Source organism: Protomyctophum parallelum (assembly GCF_964188405.1).
Source record: "Protomyctophum parallelum genome assembly, chromosome: 11".
In the NCBI taxonomy this organism is placed as follows: domain Eukaryota; kingdom Metazoa; phylum Chordata; class Actinopteri; order Myctophiformes; family Myctophidae; genus Protomyctophum; species Protomyctophum parallelum.
The window spans coordinates 46,761,677-46,782,814 of NC_139707.1; the positions used below are offsets into that span (position 1 = coordinate 46,761,677).

Consider the following 21,138-nt stretch of genomic DNA (forward strand, 5'->3'; position numbering starts at 1 on the left):
TTTCCATACCAAAATGTTCACTAGAAAAAATGATCGGGCTATTTAACCCATTCTGAACGGGCACCCATTTTGGTGTCAGCATCATGTTATGCTTTAGCTATTGAAAAATAGCAGATCTACAAGCTCATATCGCGCCACCGAGTGGCGCGATACGAGCTTGTAGGTCTGCTATTTTTGAATAATCGAAGAACGACTGACATTTTTAGAATCTGATCTCAGGTCAGAATGGGTTCATCAGACCAGTGTGTGTCCGGCGGAAACCTCGTATGAATCTGATCTCAGGTCAGAATGGGTTAAGATTAGAGTACATTACGGTAGACCACTCTACAAAATGATTGGTGTAATACTTTGTAGTGAACATTTATTTATATTCTGGTAAAAAGGGTATTTCAAAGTTGCATATTTTTTTCTCCTTTACTTTTACCCAGCACTCATTTCAGACATGGTTAAAAAAAAAGTCTATGAGGTAGAAAAGGTATAAAACATCAAAGCCATTGTCTACCCTTTGCTCAGTTCATTGTTTGGTAAATCCCTCCCACTGGGTATAGATAATTGTAAAGGATTCTTTGCAGGGGTCTCTGACATCAGTGCAAATGAAGCATAACAGATGTTATACTATAGCTAGAGGAAATTCTATTACAGATTAAAAAAAAATGGTCATATAGGTTTGAGTTAAGCTCTATAGCTTCCCTTCCTCTAGACATTGCATGGTAGTGTCGCGTAGAGCCAGACCATCGGAGATGGCGGCGGTCTCCGATGAATGGCACCGGTATGTTTCTGCACAGGGATTACTTCTGAAGTCTCGTACAGCATTAAGCAGAGGCTTTACTGCCTTCAATAGATTTTTACTTTTACAAATATTGTGTTAATGTGAACTATATACAGTATACTGTATGTGTATGTATGATTTATATGTATGTATGATTTTATTGCGTGCGTAGGCAACACCATGGACGAGATGACTCCATACCATGCATGCTCCTATGCGCATAGACACACCTACGCCTCAATTTGACTTAAACAAGCTGGTAGTCCTGAAGGGATGGATTCCTATGCTGCCCTTATTGAGATAAGAGTGGTAATAATATGTCTTTTCAGGACCTGCTCGTACCGTTCACTGACTGAGAGAAGTAACACTCATCTCAGCTATGCAACAACCCCCATGAGGGTTTGCCTCTGGCTACTGTTTTAATACTGTTTGATACTTGCCAGATGACAAGCTCAACTTAGCGGAATGGTAGAAGACCTTGTTAGAACGACATCGTTTTAAAAAATCCTGCCTACGTTTCCTTTAAGTGCCTTCCAGATTACAGCAGTCTTTATAATTCATCATAAACATGCCGTACCCTTAGTCATGATACTAACATGCCATGACTCCCTAAATGAAACTATAGCAAGTTCTACTACGTAGGTGCCTAGTATGTTCCATTCAAATACAAGAGCGGTGGGAGAGATGGAGTCTTGACAAGCAGCCCTGGGTTCGTTTGACAAACGGTTCCTGCATGTCCCAGTTTTCTTCTGGAGGAGAAGAGGATGGTCTCGGTAGCCCCGGGTGTCTTGTCCCTGTAGAGAGGCTTATTCTGGGCATGGATGGAAGTGGCAGGTCTGTGTATTGACAGGAATGTAGAGTGAATGGATGGATATGGTGCTTGGGCTTAAGATATGCAGAGAAGGGTGAGGTTTTTTTAAATAGGTTCTAGAAGATGGAAACGGTGAGAGGTTTAATGTTTTTTTTTTTTTGCGGCTTTCGCCTTTATTTTATATTTTTTATAGAGGGACAGACAGTAGGCTGACAGGAAATGGGGGGGAGAGAGAGATGGGTGAGTGACATGCAGTAAAGGCCGTCGGGATCGGGAGTCGAACCCGCGGCACACTGCCAGACTTATGGGCTACTGGCCAAGGTGCCTGGACCGCTGAGCCACGGCCCAGGCCGGTGAGAGGTTTAATAAGGAGGGTATATAATGCATTGGCTTTTTCAAACGGCTGGCACTTCTGAATGGGCAACATTACTTAATGGGAACGACTGTAACAAACAATAAATAATGTGATGACATTTTTTATATATTGGATGCGGAGATGGCCTTCCTTGCAATGTGCTGCGGTGGTTTACTTTGTAAAGGTGGCGTGATCCGATTTGTCCAATAAGACTATAGGGTGAAAGAACTCTGAACAGTAGAGGAATAAGTTTATATACTTTATGAAATTACAAGCTTGTTATCTTTTTTTTTCGTGTTTTATGCTTAGTTGTGGCGGGAATAAATCACAGTAGCCTACTAACTTACAGTACTAATAGTGTTGATTAAATGTGTACATTCTATGCAGTTCGAGATTCGTTTAGCTGGTTGTGAGGTATTCTCTGTTTTTAATGAAAATGTTTGTTTTGTTTTGTTTATGAACTAGATTTGTGAATGCAGGCATTATTGTCTCACTCTCAAAAAGTCCCTTTTCATTGTTTTTAAATCTGTTCACATCCACATTATTCACAGGGAGCCATTTTGTGCCAGAATGCTCGCTCAGTCTCCACACATCCACACAAATATGGCTGGGGTGTTTATGATTTATGAGTATAGCAACACTAGAGTACATTTATATTGTCTATATTGAATTCTACATATACGTTATTATAGCTTATATTTAGATTATCTGTAAATCACTTAAGCCAAAGAAGCCTTTTCTCCTAGAAGACTCAGTCACAGTAATGTTTACTCTAATAATGTCTATTACCATGTAGACCTTAATTAACATACTGACCCAAACTTTTTAAAGAGTTTAGTGTCATACCCATAAATGCTTCAATAAAGATTTTGTAACAGTTTTGGCAATTTCACCTGTGTCATGATTTGCATAATGCCCTGCCCTGTGTTTATTTGAACGATTGATTGATTGATTGATTGATTGATTGACACAATTTGACAGATTGATTTCACAGCATGTAGAATGGTTACAAAAGCACAATCAATACAAAAACCGCTACTTTGAGGACAGAAACCATAACTACAAAGACTTGTTTACATCAGGGTCCTCCATTTTCAATTCATCAGAACATTAGCCCATTCTGACCTGAGATCAGATTCATACGAGGTTTCCACTGGACACACACTGGTCTGATTAACCCATTCTGACCCGAGATCAGATTCTAAAAATGTCAGTCGCTTTTCGCTTTTTCAAAAATAGCAGACCTACAAGCTCGTAGCGCGCCACTCGGTGGCGCGCTATGAGCTTGTAGATCTGCTATTTTTCAATAGCTAAAGCATTACATGATGCTAACACCAAAATGGGTCCCCGTTCAGAATGGTTTAAAGACTACAGAATCAGATGCACTTATATGGAACACAGGAATATCAAATCATCATACAAAGAAATAAGTCGGGTTTCACCTGACAAAAAAGGGGAGAAACATACAGTTTGGGGGGGGGGGGGGGGGGCAGTGGGCAGGGGTGAGGTGGGTTCTGGCCTGGGACTGGAGTGAGGCCAAGTATAGTAGCCTGACCAGTTTTAGGAAGTCTGGGGCCTTGTTTTAAGGGCCTTTGAGGTTCTGCGAGGTGCATGCACCATGCATAGTCGAAGTCGCGTGCGCGCGCGATTTTTTAAACCTTTATTTTATTATTTTAGCGTTTTTACAATGCCCTAACCCCTAAAAATGAGTTATTTAGGTAGTACAGCAGCTCACACACATGCACTACAGCCATACAGCGAGTCATCATATCATGATAAGAGAGATGATTACAAACTACAGTCAGAAGCCAGAAGGTATTAAAGTTTTTTTCTTTCAGGGGGTGCAGTGCACCCCCTGAACCCCCCCAAGCTCCGCCCATGCGTGTACACCTATGTACCCATGTGTGTGGTATGTACCCATGTGGTCATGAACACCAGTATATGACTATAGGGTACCAGTAGGGGGCGCCAGAAACAGAGAGGGATAGTGCTGCAATGTTGCCTGCTAATGAGAGAGAGAGAGGTGGGGGGGGCTGCACCACTCAGTTCACACAAGTGTGATTTTTTTTATTACATTGGTGGCCATGCATTTTATCACCGGAAAGATTTGTCTCCAGGATGGAACCTATTATAGGTATAGGTTCAGTTTTTTCCCCAGGTGTAGGCTAGTTTGTTATCAGCGTCCATATGGTGCGCAGATGGGTAGCCCGTTTTTAGCCTATTAAACTAACCTCCATGAGCTCCATCTCTTCAGGCATACACACTTTATATAGTCACTGTCACATAATCCACATAATTGCAGAGATGTCTATAAGAATTGGCCCAGCGGCAGCCAGCATTAAAATTACTATTTGTGAAGATCTTGCTCAACATTTCTATTATATTGTTATTATGTGCCATATAGGCTACTGCAAAAACAATACCGAAGCTATTCTATATAGAATTAATTTCATGATGAATATCAAACTATAAGTCCAGCTCTCTGAGTGGCTCCAATTAAGACAGAAATAGATCAATTTGCATCAGTTTAGATTTTCACTGGTTGTGGTGTTACTACATGAAAGTAAAAATTGCTTTGAAATAGGCCTACACTACATTCTACATGTCCTTGAAACTAAAATTAAACACTAATATTAAATGCTAGCCTATGCCTATACACCCTTAAAGTTTGACTATACCCCCACCAGGAACCCCGACCCGGGTCACGGTAGAAATGTGACACCCGAGATTCGAACCCTCTGGTCTCCCGCATGGAAACACAAACATGGATGTTTTGGGGCTTCTGACAGACAGTAGTTTTCTTTTCTTTTGAAAACAAAACGCTGGTGGTCTCCCGAGGCTATACGGACTTAAATTCAGAGACTATATGGCCTTCTTTGCTCCACAATCCAATGTAAATGGCTTTCGTGGGTGTTTGTCTCCCCCTAGTGTCTGTATTTAGACTACAAAGCCAAAGCTGTACAAAACGTTCCCTACCGATTATAAACCACATAATCAGACATATCAGATTGACAATAAACACAAGCATGCCATTTGAATTGGATGAACCTGTTGGGCAAAAAAAAAAAAATATATATAGCCTACTCTGTGTCGGCTCACTTATTTTCGATGTATATGTTGGAAGTTTTCCACCTTACAAGGCATAGAGTCACGGTGGCCGAGAGGTTAAGGCGTTGGACTCGAAATCCAATGGGGTTTCCCCGCACAGGTTCGAATCCTGTTCGTGACGATATTTTTTCATTTGTTGGGTCGAGCCGTGGAGTGCAACGCATTGGCCGTTAGACTGTGTTAGGAAGTGTTAGGACGTGCGTTACGATGTTCGGCCAATGCTAACAGGTCCTAAATGAGGCAAATCTTAACACTCCTAACATGGGACCGTGAAACAAATTCATGATTTTGTCAACAATGTGAGTGACCATTGCTGAAAGCCTGAAACTATATAGGCTACCACTCATGTTACGTCATGTGGTTTGTGACTGTTAATTAAGTGAGAAAACATGAAATAATTCAATAACCCAAATAACACAATGACCGAAACTAGTTTAATATTTGACCAAAACCAGAGCAAAACTCACATCACGGGACTCGGGCAATCAATTAATACGGTTGCAACCACTATATTAAAGCATTTCATACAGCTTTAAAGTTAAAAAAAAATCTGAACTATCAACTATGTTGAAAACAATGTGCCATTATAACAGTCTTTTATATTGAGTTGTGCTTTCATGTGAAATGTACCCATTCTGCAAACTGTTAATAAATACTTCAATCAATCAATCAATCAATCAGATCAATCAATCAGACACAAAATAAATCTTAATCTACTGTGGAATATGGGATTAAATATATAAGTCAGGTAAAAAGGACTGCATCATGAAAGTAACATATAAGACATCGTCGTAGTGACATCATTGGCTGCAAATCATATTGTAAAACATAAGAATGTAATTCATTACAACGTTTACAACTCTCTCTCTCTCTCTCTCTCTCTCTCTCTCTCTGTATTTCATCCAATCAGAGAAGGAGAGGGCGACGAGCGTCTGGAACAAACCAACGTTCCATAAACACTTCTCTCTCCTCTCTCCAGCTCACATATATTGCCGTTGAATGCCAACCAAAGACCAACAAGGAGACGTCCTCACGTAATGCCGTAGAATCCTAACAGTCTAGACACAGGTAGTTTATTTTAAAAAATAAAATAAAACATAAAATAAGTCCAGTAGTACACAATAACATCCACCCACACGCCCCTGCAACCATGCGACACAGTGGGCCTGGCCCGTTGCTATAAATGAGACCGGCAGCGCGTAGAGTAGACCGTGGTGGCTTTTCTGGGGGGCATTGTTGAAGCAGGAGGGGAGAATATCACAGCTCGTGCAGATTTATTTAATTTCTATAAAAATAATGGGCTCTTCTTTAGCCTGGTAGAAACATCATAAGAAGGGATCGGTCACTGACTTAACACGACATTTTAATAGCGTAAAATATATTAAATGTAAACGACAGTGTGTGTGGCCATATGACGCCATAGTCATATAGACACATTTAATAGATCTGCAAACAAAGCAGTTGAAGGAACAGCTCACAAAAGAAAGAGGGAGATTTATAGATCGTCTATTCTATTTGCTCAAGAGAAGCTAAACAAAAGAGAAAAAAGATTGGACTTGAAAACATTGACAAGACAACAATATACACAGATGAAGACACATAGCCGCGCTCTAACGTGGTTACTGGTTATTTATAAACTTAACTCATACTGTGTGAAACCACACGAAGTCAGTGGAAGCTGTGCCTTTTTCTTGTGAGAATTAAGCCTAATTTGAGGCATTTATTATAACCGTTAATAACTGTCAGTGTCATGTCCGATTATAAAGATCCGAATGTGATATAACACTATTATAGCTAGTAGCTATAGCCCTCTTTATCCAGGTTATAGTTATTCTTTCTGTAAGGGATTAGCCGTCTTGAGGAAACAAAAAAACGACAAGCTATATATAAAAAGTACCAAACTTGGTGGTTTAAATGCGCTCTCCACGCCAGGTAACGTTACACGCAGGAGGGAGTAACATTAAGCCGCGATGGCTAACAGAAAGTTGCTGAGGGAAAACAACAGAAAGCAGCAGCTAGCATCAGGCTAACAGCTAATGCTAACAATAATATGATAGTTTGACGTTGTTGTCTCGGCTGGAGAGCAGAGAGAGAGGAGGGAGTTCAACTGCATCTCTCCACCTTCCACGTTTCGTAATAAACGGTGAAATAACTCAAGTGTGTATAGCAGACTACAAATTAACATTGACACTTTTGACAGCATAACTAGCCTAGCGACCGTTAGCTAGCATGCTAGTTCGCTTAGATGCCTGAAGCCAGCAGGTTTATGTGACAGGGGGCAGGAGAGAGAGAGAGAGGGGGGTTGGAGGAGGGAAGTTGACGTTTGCCAGCTTTTGGTTTATTCATTTATACACTTTAATATATATATATATTGTAACGACGATGTCAAACCCCACAACAAGCGAGGCCCTGTTCTTGATCAAGGACGTGAAGCCCGGACTGAAGAATCTGAACATCGTATTCATCGTTTTGGAAATAGGTGAGTTTTCTATCTCGGACATGTCACTCTGCTCTGCATGCCTTTATCTTCACCTCCTCCTCCTCCTCCTCGTTGGCAGTTTTCTTAAAGGGACAACGTATGTCTATCACGCACGCACGTGCACCCCCCCCCCCCACACACACACACACACACACACACACACACACACACACACACACACACAGTCACACACACAGACTTATACAAGCCACTTGACATTGTTTCGCTTGAAGACTTGTGGTTCTTTAGTTTAGACTAATCTTGTTAACTTGTGGTTCTCTCTCCTCTTGTCAGGGCGAGTGACTAAAACCAAGGATGGCCATGAGGTGCGTTCCTGCAAGGTGGCGGACAAGAGCGGGAGCATTGCCATCTCCGTTTGGGACGAGCTTGGCAGTCTCATCCAGGCAGGGGACATTATCCGGCTGACAAGAGGGTAGAGGGTGGCACACACACACACACACACGCATGCACATACACACACACACACACACACACACACACACACACACACACACACACACAGGCATGCTTTCTGTCATTCACAGGGGCAAGTCCAGCAGTATTCAGATACTATTGGCTGATGAATGCTTGTTTGCAAATTCAAATAGTACATGATAACACGGATAACAGGTTTTTGTTGTCTGCCCCCCCCCCCCATAGGTATGCGTCCATTTGGAAGGGCTGTCTGACCCTCTACACTGGGAGAGGTGGAGACCTGCAGAAGATAGGCGAGTGAGTAGCCGAGCAACAACAACATGGTCTATTTATATTTGTAGGAAGTCCCTGTGTCCGTTGATGTTGGGAATCGTGTGCAGTGCACACTGCACACAAACTTGCTGTAATGGTTGCACAAACCTTTTCAGCAATGATCCTGAAATATTGATCCATGATGATCGATTGATTGAAGTATTTATGAACAGTTTGCAGAATTACAGTACATTTCATTAAGCACAACTCGATACAAAAACTGTTAACTGTGAGTGGACGACACCATGAGCATTACACTTGTTTACTTTACGGTCCACCGTTTTCAATTCATCATAACATTTAGAGACGTACAAAATATACACTTAGCCAAAAACAGGAAATCATCATAAAGGTTGAATAAACATATACAGTGAGGGGGGAAAGGGATTGGCGGTGGGGGGGATTAATATTTTGCGCGGGCCAGTTTCAAATGGCAGCCGTCCGTACTGTAGTGCCCTTTGAGAGCGGTTTTGAAGGAGTCAAGGGATTCACATGTCTTAATGACTGTTGGTAGGGCGAGAGAAATTAATTTAATTCCTTGTTTGTGCCGAATCTGGGTTGCACATGGTTTGTTGAACTCCCTCTGGTGGTGTGGGTCTGGTCTTCATTGACACTAAGGAAGTATTTAGACAGGTACATGGTGGGTATCTTGGTGGTGTATCGAATCTTGTGGACCAGACCCATTGCAAGATGCTGTACTCTGTCATCAACCCTAAGCCATTCCAGCCTGTCAAAGTGGGCAGGGCCCGGGTGACTAGCCTGACCAGTTTGTTTTGGGAAGTTTGGAGCCTTGTTTTAAGGGCCTTTGAGGTGCTGTGGTACCAAGAGGTGCATGCATAGTCAAAGAAACCTTGTACGAGGGCTCCTGTTAGGGTCTTCAAGGTGTTTTTGTTGACCAGTGAGGAGATCCTGTATAGGAATCTTGTTCTTTGGTTGACTTTTTACTTTGGTGGCCATTTTATCACTGGAAAGATTTGCCTCCAGGATGGCAACCTAGGTAGGTAATTTCATCTTTTCGTGTGATAATATTGTCACCCACTCTAACCAAGAAGCCACCAGCCTCGCTGAAATTACAATTTGATCCAAAAAGAATGCATTCAGTTTTTCCCAGGTGTAAAGATGCTCTCATTATGACCCAACCCAGTGTAGTGTTTACTGTTTATACATACAGTAAATAATGAAAATGTGTTGTTTTCACTGTTCAAAGCAGCCAAGTTGTTAACCATTAAATGCTAAAGACGAGTATAAAGTGACAGCTAGGTTTCCTTTCAGGGAAAACACATTCAATTTGTAGCACTTCGTGTATATACACACCCACTTATGAATTACTGTGACAGGTTGTAGTAATGGTTCATGGGGAACAAATGGGTCGGGTTCGTGAAAGTCTTGGACAAAAGATGTCATTCCTTGAGACATGACTTTAGTGTAACATGACCTGACGATCACAGTGAACATGCAGTGATCATCATGGCCTGACTCCGTTTCAATTTTGGGCTGCCTCCAACTTGAACTATTTTCATCGAGTCGTCTCTGATTAATTTTAGACCATACAATGACGGAGCAATAAGTGAATGAAGGGCCACATGAGAATACTCATCGCAGATCCCTCATGGCATGATTATGATTAGACAACAGTCCGTTTGAAGTCATGGATGAACTGATTAATAGACAACAGGTGGTCCACTGTGACCTCAAGAAGCACATTTCATTAACCCATCTTGGACTGAGGTCGATTACAAAAAAAGGCTTCTAAATCCTAACATTTTTCTGAAAACCCCATGTTTCTATGTCAGTGGTGCTCAACCTTTTTCGTGTCAAGGACCCCCAGAATTTTTTCTATTGGGCCACGGACCCCCCATCTCAAAATATGTAGTTCCAGGGACCCCACAGAAGCAAATATTTTAGTTAAAAATGTTTGCTCTGAAATATACATATTCAATGATTTGCGCCACATTTTATTGCGCCAAATTTTAACGATGTGCTATTAAAAATAGCAGACCTACAAGCTCCTAGCGCGCCACTCGGTGGCGCGCTAGGAGCTTGTAGATCTGCTCAAGTTTATAAAATCGATGGAATCGAGTATAAATGGAATCGAGTATAAATGGGACGTCATCTGAAATATTTTAATACATTTCCTCATTTCCCGTCAAACAATTATTCAATAAATAATTTCTCCTCTATGTCAACGTGCTCCCCCTCCTTTTTCTTCCCAGGTTCTGCATGGTGTATTCAGAAGTGCCAAACTTCAGTGAACCAAACCCAGATCTGCTAAACCAGTCCAATCAGCAAAACAAATCTGTGAGTACCTCCAAATAATCTCTCTCTCTCTCTCACTCACACTCACTCACACTCACACTCACACACACACTCACACACACACACACCCCTAGTTGACAACTAGACATTATTATCCTGTGACAATTTCTTCTGTCTATCTGACCGACAGGGGGGTAATAAGCCAGACCAGAATCAGAGGGGAAACTCTCCGCCTCAGAATTCAGGTACACCTGCCCCGCCAGGTAAGTTGTTGAGACCAATTGAGTGTACACAAATTCAGCTGCTTGGCTATACGGTACCGATTACTTGCGTTTTGGGCAGCAGCTGGTATTAACTGTGAAACTTGAAAGTGCTGTGAAATGGTTCTGGATTTAGTCTACTTCATGAACATCATAAAAATAAATTGGCCTACACATTTATTATTTTAAATTAAATAAATTGGCCTACACATTTATTTTAAATTAAATAAATTGGCCTACACATTTATTATTTTCCTGGCAGTCTCTGCCTGAACGAAAACACCTATTTTCCATCTAACATGGGGTTCTCCCCCCCCCCCCCCACACACACACACACACATGTCATTCGGTGTGATTTAACGTCGAAATTAAAAAAAAATCTTCTAAATCCTCCTGTTTTCTTGAAATAAATATTTTCACGATTTTTCAAAAATAGCAGACCTACAAGCTCGTAGCGCGCCACCAAGTGGCGTGCTACGAGCTTGTAGGTCTGCTATTTTTGAAAAATCAATGAACCACTGACATAGAAACAGCTTTTTCATAAAACGTATTATTTTTCAATAGCTAAATTATAACATAATGTTTAAAACACCAAAAGGGGTTCCCGCCCAAAATGGGTTAAAGTAATCTATAGTATAACTGCCAACAATAGATATTTACAGTCATAATAATAATATACAGTCAATAATAACGAGGTAGATCAACTGCCACTGTCCCTTTTTTCTCCATATTGCGTCTCCACAGGTAACGGTGCCATGCAGCCATTCGCCAACAACAACAACAACAGCACCCCGTCGTCCGGAGCGCCCCGGGACTCCTCCTCCTCCTTCGGGGGCGTAGGGCGATCCAACGGCCGCTCGCCGGGCAACGGTGCACCCCCTTCGGTAACGGCTACCGGACCCCCCACTACAGCGACGAAACCCTCGGTTACCATTAGCAACGGCCGGGACCCACGGCGTGCCAAGAGATAAAACTGGGTTTTTTTTTTGGGGGGGGGGGGGGGGGAGGGAGAGAATGAACTTCTCCCATATTATATTCCTCCCTTCCTCTTCGTATATAGCCCTCCAGACCTCACTACTACTCTCACAGCCAAGACCGGCTTTCACCAACAATTAAATAAACCGAATAGGCTCCTAGTATGAGTATTTCTTTTTTTTTTAATACAATCTAACCGTAGTTAAATGTGTCATTTCGTTGAGTATAGTGCTATAGCAGGGCTAGCCGGGTAGCCACACAGTGTGAGTAACTCTGATATACAGTACCACCGACCTGACACGCTCATGGAACTTTGTTGGAACTGTCCAAATGTTTTCTGGCATTGTCTTTTTATGTCTTATGGCCAGCCATCTCCCAGCCCGCTGCAAGCCGACCTCCTCTCCCAATTTCCCCACTGCAAATTGTCAGTTCTGTGCCAGTGTTATGCCCAGTTTATACTTGGTTGCACAGCGTGTCGCACACAGAAAATGGCTGCTCTAAAAGCTCACAACACCTTGCATGGTGTTGTAGGTGTGTAGATGCAGCTGTTTCCGGTGGCGTGCAACCAAATGAAACGTCGTTACAGTATCACCCCATCCCCGTTTTTATTCTCTGAAACTATACACCCTACTTGAACACTTGATGCACTTTTCTTCTCTTAATTTATAGCGGAGAAACGACACAAACCTTCGCTGTCATTTGATTCAGGAAATACAGTTCTGCTTTTTTGTTGTCGTGGAAAACAAGGCCTTAAGTAGAGGTGAAGATAAGCTCTTGGACTGAATGCACAAGCAGAACTCTTGTAAAGGGTCTTTCCTCTTTGAACCAAATCGTATCAGAAAGTGACTCTGTGAAAGGAAAGGTGATAGTTTTGAATTTTTAACTGATATGTAGCTTTAGAATTAGGTTCAACGGTTTTCATAGTTTTTTCTTTTTTTGTTTGTTCTCCATTTCGTTTCCCCCCCCCCCCCCCATTTGCCTTCAGTTGTGAATGATAGCCTTCATGAAGCTGGGACCACTTACTCTATCTACTGGCAAAAAGGGGTTCACCAAATAAATTTTACAATAATTCTGCCAACGTGGGTTTTCTGTAGTTTGTTTGACATGGTGGTCACATTGTATTTTACCTCGACTGAACCGGAGTCTTAGCAGCTGACTTCGTAACAGACTGGAGCCAAAATGGCATACCTTTTTGATGGCGCGCCAAAACAAAGGGATGCGAGCACACTGTTGTCCACAGTTAAAACCTTTGTGGTGACGTAAACATATTGGTTCATAATATGGGAAGGTGTTTTCTGCCGTATTCTGCACAGAGCAAGGGCATACTTGTGGAGGCGACACAGTGTTGTCCCAGAATAGAGTCCTTCAAGTGGTTGGGCCTTTTAGGTGCAACTGCTTTGTAATGTTTTGAAGCACAAGCACCCACACACAGATACCGTACGTACAGACACTGGTTCAGTTTGTCCCAGGAGGGAACAATAAGTCCTGTGATATTTCATTGCACACTGCCATCTAGTTTAATAAAAGTGAACTACACTAGCATACGTTGTAGACCTTTTGATGAGCTACAACAACACCCACAGATGATGTTTTATTGCATGTGTTACTGCCGATGTTGAATGTACATTATTTTGCAAATATACAGTATTATCAGATGTAGAACATGGTTACAAAGATCCTGACTGAGTGCTAACCTTCCCACAACAGCATATATACTGAATATGGAAGAACTACAGTGCATATTAGTGTAGCTAGCCTATTTGAAAGCATCCATCGAGTGACTGGATTATTTGTTAGATTTGTGGTGCCTGTTGTAAACTCAAATTGGACCCTCGTCTGGTTCTGACAGACAGGTAGTGTCTGCAGGCTGGGTGGTGTGTGGTTCTGACAGACAGGTAGTGTCTGCAGGCTGGGTGGTGTGTGGTTCTGACAGACGGGTAGTGTCTGCAGGCTGGGTGGTGTGTGGTTCTGACAGACGGGTACTGTGTGCAGGCTGGGTGGTGTGTGGTTCTGGGTGGTGTGTGGTAATCCAGTTAAAGTATTCCTTCGGTACGACTACTGCGGCTGGCGGGCCCGGGAGAACTAATAACGGGACACGAGACAGTATCACGCTAAAGGTTCACCAAGTTTATTACACAAACAGGAACATATATAGTGCTGGATCATAATGACGTGACAAGATATGAGACAAAATAACGTGCCTACTGCAGCAAGGCTGACCTTGCTGTCACCGAGATGTCTCTCGTAGCCTATCTATAAAGTATGCTACAGTACAGGCAGTACACAATACATATCAAGTACACAGACGTGGGCAACTCATGATTATAACAGTCCCCATTTTGAAACTCTTGCAGACGTCCCATAGAACCCACATTGGCCCATATCCCTTCCTTGTTGCACCAAGACATTATGGTGTATATGAACATGTTGCCTTATTTCTGACCAAGCTGTTACCTCACTGTAGTGTATCCATGATATGGGCAGATGCAGTTCTACTGTACCCAGTACAGTCTGATGTTCCCATACATAACACAACATGGAATTGGACCAAGTAATGTACCAATGCATACATCAAAATGGCATGTAGTATGAAATTCATAGTTTATACATATTAATGACTTAAGCCCTATATACTTGCCCAAATGTCTTCTCTGGAAATAGTGGATTATCACCAAGCACCTAAACTTGAAAAACAGACCCCAAAATAAATGAATTAACCCATTTAGGCCTGGGAACGATTCTACAAATGTATTCAAAATTCAGATTTTCTGAAAATAAAACCCATGTTTCTGTATCAGTGGTGCTCAATATTTCATGTAAGGAACCCACATTTTTTTATGTAAGAGGCTGCTGAACCCCATCTAAAAATATGTTGTTCCAGGGACCCCCCAGAAGCAAAGATTTGAGTTAAAAACGTTCGTTCTGAAAAAATATATATATTCCACATTTTCGTGTTTTTCAAAAATGGCAGACCTACAAGCTCGTAGCTTGTAGATCTGCTATTTTTCAATAGCTAAATTATAACAATGTTTAAAACGCCAAAAGGTGTTCCCATCCAGAATGGGTTAATAAAAGGAGTACCCCCCCTCCTGCCCCCCCCAACAACTTATGTACAGAATCAAATGATTGAAATAACACTGAAACATTTAGCCTATAATGGCACGGGAACATGAACAAGGAAGGAAATAATGTCCAAAGCAAGCCTACACTAGTGAAAAGCCCAAACAGCAACATTTTGATTTAACCCTTTTGGACTGAGTTCGATTAAAAAAAAGTCTTCTTAATCCTAACGTTTTTCAGAAATTCCCATGTTTCTATGACCCCCAGAATTATCTCTATTGGGCCACGGAACCCCCATCTCAAAATATGTAGTTCCAGGTACCCCCCAGAAGCCAATACTTTAGTTTAAAATGTTCGCTCTGAAATATATACCGGTATTCAAAGATTTGTGCCACATTTTCACGACTTTTCAAAAATAGCAGACCTACAAGCTCGTAGCTATGAGCTTGTAGATCTGCTATTTTTCAATAGCTAAAGTACAACAGAATGCTTAAAACACCAAAAGGGGTGCCTGCCCAAAATGTGTTGACCAGTTCCCATCGTCTTCGACTTTGCTTCTCAGTATATTGTATTAGTGGTCTTCCATGTTATGACATGACGATTTTCCTGTGCGTGTGTGGGTGGTTATAGTAAGACATGTCAGAGACTGTCTTATTCACTGTATCTTCTGTATAATATTGTGTCCCATGATGAAATTAGCATGTTGATTATATTAATTAAGCAATGCTTTGTACTATGGCAAGAATAGTTATAGTTTTATTGTTATTCAGCCATTCAACCCATTTTGGGCGGGAACCCCTTTTTGGTGTTGGCATTATGTTATGCTTTAGCTATTGAAAAATAGCAGATCTACAAGCTACATAGCAGCTTGAAGGTCTGCTACTTTTGAAAAATCGAACGACTCACATAGAAACATAGCTTTTTCAGAAAACTGTCAGGATGTAGAAGAAACTTTTAGAATCTGATCTCAGGTCAAAATGGGTTAAATACAGATGAACGATAAGGAGTTTTCCTTTTCAGCTTTCGAGTCCTGTGTTTCAAGTCCTGTGTACATGTACATGTACATGTACATGTACATGTACATGTACAACAATACTTCAGGCAACACACAGGTGTGTGGGTGTGTGTTCAGTCTATATCTGTCCTGCAACGGGGGGGCATATAACCATTTGCACTGTAGATGTCTGTAAGCTTATTGGCTACTGTATATGCTGCCTCAGTCACTAGTGTATTATTGTTGAATACATACAGTAGACTGAACTAGAAGAAACACCTTACCGTACTGTACACCTGTATTTATATGGCTGCACAGAATGACACAACGTGTGTAACGTAATGGCCCCTCCTTACTTGTGTGTGTGTGTGTGTGTGTGTGTGTGTGTGTGTGTGTGTGTGTGTGTGTGTGAGAGGCGGATCATTTGCATGTTACACCTTACTGTATTTATTTTATCTAGTTTTGCCTGCTGTCGACAACTCTTCTTATTACAAAACCACAATTCCCTCAATAAACTGAATTTACTGCTGTTTATAATGCCAGCCGGTCGGGGGGGGGGGGGGGGGGGTGGCTCAGGGGTAGAGTGGCTGGATGGGAACTGCAAGGTTGCCAGTTCGACCCCTGTGGGCTCCCCCAGAGTTGGTGTCGAAGTGTCCTTGAGCAAGACACTGAACCTCCTAATTGCTCCTGATGTGCTGGTTGGTGCCTTGCATGGTTTCCTCCGGCATCGGTGTGTGAATGTGTGTGTGAATGTAATGCACAATCTATGTAAAGCGCCTTGGATAAAGGCGCTATATAAATGAACCATTTACCATTTTACTAAACAACACATACAGTAATAGCACTGCAACAGTTCATTCACAAACTGAATCACTGAACTGAGTCAAAACTACAATTCCCCTCAAATCACATGATTCTCAATCACAACAGCTAATTGTTTATGAGTCCCTTCCCAGTAAACCTCTTATAAACCCTGTAACCTTCTCATGTGCGTACCATGCTTGTGACATTGGAAGGAAGTGTGATGGTGGAGACTCGTGGTGGCAACAGAGATGCAAGTCATCGTGACCAAAGAACTTCCCCTAAAACAATTTATTTTCTCTTTTTACTATTTTGACTTCATATTCACGAGATCAGCATAGCATAAAGAGAAGTGCATCCACATTGATTAGGCTGTATAGGCCCACTGCTGACGTTTGTTGAATTCTGATTTGATCACAATGAAACAATGATTAAAAAGTCTTATGTGATCGGAAGACATATCCTAGAAAATGGGCAGCATACCAGAAACAGGATCTTTTGATGTGGCTGAGTGTATTTTTTATTATAGTTTTATCAGTTTCTCTTCCATGCCTCTGCCATGACAGAGGCAATATGAGGGTACTTTCACTTGGAAATATATAGTGCTTTGTTTTCTTCATACGGAAACATAGTGGTTGGATTGTTTTTTTTTTTTCTTCCAATCCTGACCATAATAACAATCAACTGAACCAGAAATGCTATTTTTGCGTACTCTCAAAATGTTCATACTTGTCAGTGACCGTTTTCCAACTCACTTAAGATATCCGTTAAACATAATTATTAGGTGTTCGATCTGCATGGAATTGTTTAAGAGAAGAAGGAAAAAAAAGTTAAAAACCTAAACATAAAATGTTCTAAAATATTGAATCGGGGCTAACCAAATGAAAGATAGTGGTAGAGCCCTAAATAAACGAGGATCAAAGACTTGTTAATATATTTAACCCATTCTGACCTGAGATCAGATTCTAAAAATGTCTTCTGCATCCTGACAGTTTTCATTCTGACCTGAGATCAGATTAAAAAAATGTCTTCTATGTCAGTCGCTCTTCGACTTTTCAAAAATAGCAGACCTGCAAGCTCGTAGCGCGCCACTCGGTGGCGCGCTATGAGCTTGTAGATCTGCTATTTTTCAATAGCTAAAGCATAACGTAATGCTAACACCAAAAGGGGTTTCCGCCTAAAATGTGTTTGCAGTGTGTTGTGATGCGTAATTCTAATAATGCTTTGGTTATTGACAGTACAAATATACTTAAAGTTTAAGCTCTATTTAAACGTATAGTTGACCGGGAGGGGGGGGGGGGTACCCCAGGTCTCTATACTAGGCCAGCTTCCTTCTACAACAAATCTCGTCACCAAAAATAACCAATCTGCATTATTTTGGTCATTTACGTGAACCCCTTTTGGTGTTAGCATTATGCTATGCTTTAGCTATTGAAAAATAGCAGATCTACAAGCTCGTAGCGCGCCACCGAGGTGGCGCGCTACGAGCTTGTAGGTCTGCTATTTTAGAAGAACGACTGACATACAAACATAGCTTTTTCAGAAAACTGTCAGGATGTACAGTAGAAGACATTTTTAGAATCTGATCTCAGGTCAGAATGGGTTAAAGTTTTCGCCAAATGTTTGCCCCCGGAATAGGGACCTTATGGTCCATCTGGTTAAAGTGTGTGTACATATTATGCAAATGTGGAAATCTGGCTGGTGTCAGGAGGGGTGTATACTGTACTATACTGTACTGTACGTGTGGTTGTTCCCTGTGAATATCTGTCTGCTTGTGACAGACACACACATGCTGCTGTTTGTAAAGAGGACTCCACAATGACGGGTGAGAATTTTTAATTCATCAGTTTTAAGGTTTTATTAGAGACTATGATTTTATTTTATTATTATTACTATTGTTATTTTCATGAGAGTGTATGTCTTTATACCTCGATCATGTACTGTAAATATACACAGTATTTTTGCACAATAATGTAATTTCTTCAACTGTGCTGTTTTATTATTTATTAGTACATTTATTTATTGTTCTATCTATTTATTTATCTCAAAATATGTTTTATGATTATGATAATTTGTTATGATAAGTTTCTAAAAAAACAAAAAAAAACATTAAGGTCCTTAGGAATTATATCAGAAATCTAAATATTTAAAGAAAATAACTAATAACTATCTTCTCATGGAATAGGTTTTTCATTTAAATAATATTTAAAAGAATACCGCTCATTTTCAACATTTTACTGTGACATTAATTAATATACCTTAAGAGTTGTGTGGAAATAAATGAGCTTGTAGATCTGCTATTTTTCAATAGCTAAAGTAAAAAAAATCTGTAACATTATGAAGTATATCTTTGTGATGTCACTGAGATGTACTTCATAACGTTATAGCTGCAGCACAGTCGGAAAACAAGTGAGTTGATCAAATAGAATCCATTTTCGGGTAACTGCATCATCCATTCCTCTCTCAAATGTTTTCAAAAACATTTTTGAGAGCAATGTTTAGCTGTAAATGACATTGTGTGTTTTTACATAATTATTGTGTCATGTTGAAAACAGCAGTAAATCAGCGGGGCACAGCAGGTCCGAGACTCCGAGGTTATTGATTAGGCATCGGTCTGTTATAGAGCGGAGGTTATTGATTAGGCATCGGTCTGTTATAGAGCGGAGGTTATTGATTAGGCATCGGTCTGTTATAGAGCGGAGCGCGGTCATTATCCAGAAATAACAGACCGCTGAATTTGGCGATTGACCAATCAGAATCAAACGAGAATTCAACCAAAAGCTGTGTAATAATTGTAACATTTTAACCCATTTTGGGCGGGAACCCCTTTTGGAGTTTTAACTAAGCACTATGTTATACTTTAGCTATTGAAAAATAGCAGACCTACAAGCTCATAGCGCGCCACTCGGTGGCGCGCTATGAGCTTGTAGATCTGCTAAAAAAAATTAAATCGTAAAAATGCGGCACAAATCTTTGAATATATATTCTTTCAGAGCAAACTTTTTTTTTTTTTTCAAGGTCAGGCCCAAATGTAAAATCGGGTCTGTTTATTAAAGACATTTTGCGAGAGTTGAATAATACTTTTCACTAAAAATGTACTGTTTTTTCTCTCCTTTTCAGACCCCAACACATCAGACTTCATCATCGAGGACTTCGGCAGCGTCTACTACGACCTCAACATCACCTACAACAGCAACGACACCTTCCTGCCCGACCTCTTCACCGCGCCCTGCGAGGCCGCGCCCGTCTCCGACGCCGTCATGGCCGCCCTCTGCGCCTTCTACGTGCTCGTCTTCCTGCTCGCCATCCCCGGGAACCTGGTGGTGGCGCTGGTGATCGGCTTCACCGAGTACGCCCTCTCCTCCTCCGACCTCTACCTCCTCCACCTGGCCGTGGCGGACCTCCTGCTGGCCGTCACGCTGCCCTTCTGGGCCACGTCCGTCACCGCGCTGGGCTGGGTGTTCGGAGACGCCGTGTGCAAGGTGGCCAGCGTCCTGCAGGAGCTCAGCTTCTACGCCAGCATCCTCTTCCTGGCGTGCATCAGCGTGGACCGCTACCTGGTGATCGTGCGGGGCATGGAGGCGCGCAAGACGAGCCGCCGCCACGCCAGCACGGCGGTGTGCGTCTCGGTGTGGCTCACGGGGGGGCTGCTGTCCCTGCCGGCGGGGCTCTTCAACTCCTCCTTCGTCCCCGGCGGCGCCCGGCACGCCGTCTGCGCCGACCTCTTCGACCCCGGCAGCGCCGACGCGTGGCGGCTGGCCACCAGGGGCCTGCGCCACACGCTGGGCTTCGTCCTGCCGCTGGCCGTCATGGCGGCCTGCTACGGCGTGACCGTCAGGCGCCTCCTCCGCACGCGCGACGGCTTCCAGCGGCAGCGCGCCATGCGGGTGGTGGTGGCGGTGGTGGCGGCCTTCCTCCTCTGCTGGACGCCGTACCACCTGGCGGTGATGGCGGACACCTTCCTCCGGGCCAGGGTGGTGGCGTTCGACTGCGCGGCGCGGGGCGCGGTGGACAGGGCCATGTTGGCCACGCAGAGCCTGGGCCTGCTGCACAGCTGCGTCAACCCCGTGCTGTACGCCTTCGTGGGGAAGAAGTTCCGGAGGAGGTTGGTGCAGACGCTGAGGAAGACCGGGGTGATGAAGAGGGCTTCGGCCTCCTCCTTCAGCAGGGCCAACCGGTCCTCCATCATGTCCTCAGAGATCACACTCACAGTTATGTGAGAGGCACACAGAAATCACACTCACAGTTATGTGAGAGGCACACACAGGAGTGTCTCAGTTTTTATGGTCGTGTTTTTAACCCTTTTAATATGAAATAAAGGGTTTTTTCTACTTCAACGTACAGGACAGAGCTGCCTTTGGACCCTCTTTTAAAGTTCGCCACCTTATATCTCAGTCCACAGTGACATTGACTCAAGGTATAGAACCTTTTAAGAACTATTCCACACTGGGCTGTATTTTGCGTGTCTTAAGTACCAGGTCTTATTCCCTAACTTGAGTAAACTAAAGACCTGGAGGTGTGAT

At 42.4% G+C, this 21,138-nt stretch overlaps 2 protein-coding genes across 2 annotated transcripts; both read left to right on the forward strand.

Moving 5' to 3' along the window:
* The first annotated feature begins 6,267 nt into the window (after nucleotides 1-6,267).
* On the forward strand, nucleotides 6,268-12,838 carry nabp1a (nucleic acid binding protein 1a). Its single transcript, XM_083776047.1, has 6 exons — nucleotides 6,268-7,522; nucleotides 7,817-7,955; nucleotides 8,183-8,254; nucleotides 10,483-10,567; nucleotides 10,716-10,788; nucleotides 11,530-12,838. The coding sequence occupies exons 1-6, from the start codon at nucleotides 7,426-7,428 to the stop codon at nucleotides 11,754-11,756; spliced, it is 693 nt and encodes a 230-aa protein (XP_083632173.1). The 5' UTR covers nucleotides 6,268-7,425; the 3' UTR covers nucleotides 11,757-12,838.
* A 5,595-nt stretch (nucleotides 12,839-18,433) lies between these two features.
* On the forward strand, nucleotides 18,434-20,883 carry LOC310867045 (C-X-C chemokine receptor type 2-like; the record flags this gene model as incomplete). Its single annotated transcript, XM_083776838.1, has 3 exons — nucleotides 18,434-18,440; nucleotides 19,736-20,804; nucleotides 20,839-20,883. 3 exons carry the CDS (start codon nucleotides 18,434-18,436, stop codon nucleotides 20,867-20,869), a joined length of 1,107 nt encoding a protein of 368 aa, XP_083632964.1. The 3' UTR covers nucleotides 20,870-20,883.
* Between the last annotated feature and the right edge of the window lie 255 nt (nucleotides 20,884-21,138).

Coding starts and splice junctions, on each gene's coding strand:
- nabp1a (XM_083776047.1), top strand. CDS start 7,426: ATGTCAAACCCCACAACAAGCGAGGCCCTGTTCTTGATCAAGGACGTG. Junction 7,956..8,182: donor ATTATCCGGCTGACAAGAGG/GTAGAGGGTGGC, acceptor CCCCCCCCATAG/GTATGCGTCCATTTGGAAGG. Junction 8,255..10,482: donor GACCTGCAGAAGATAGGCGA/GTGAGTAGCCGA, acceptor TTTTCTTCCCAG/GTTCTGCATGGTGTATTCAG.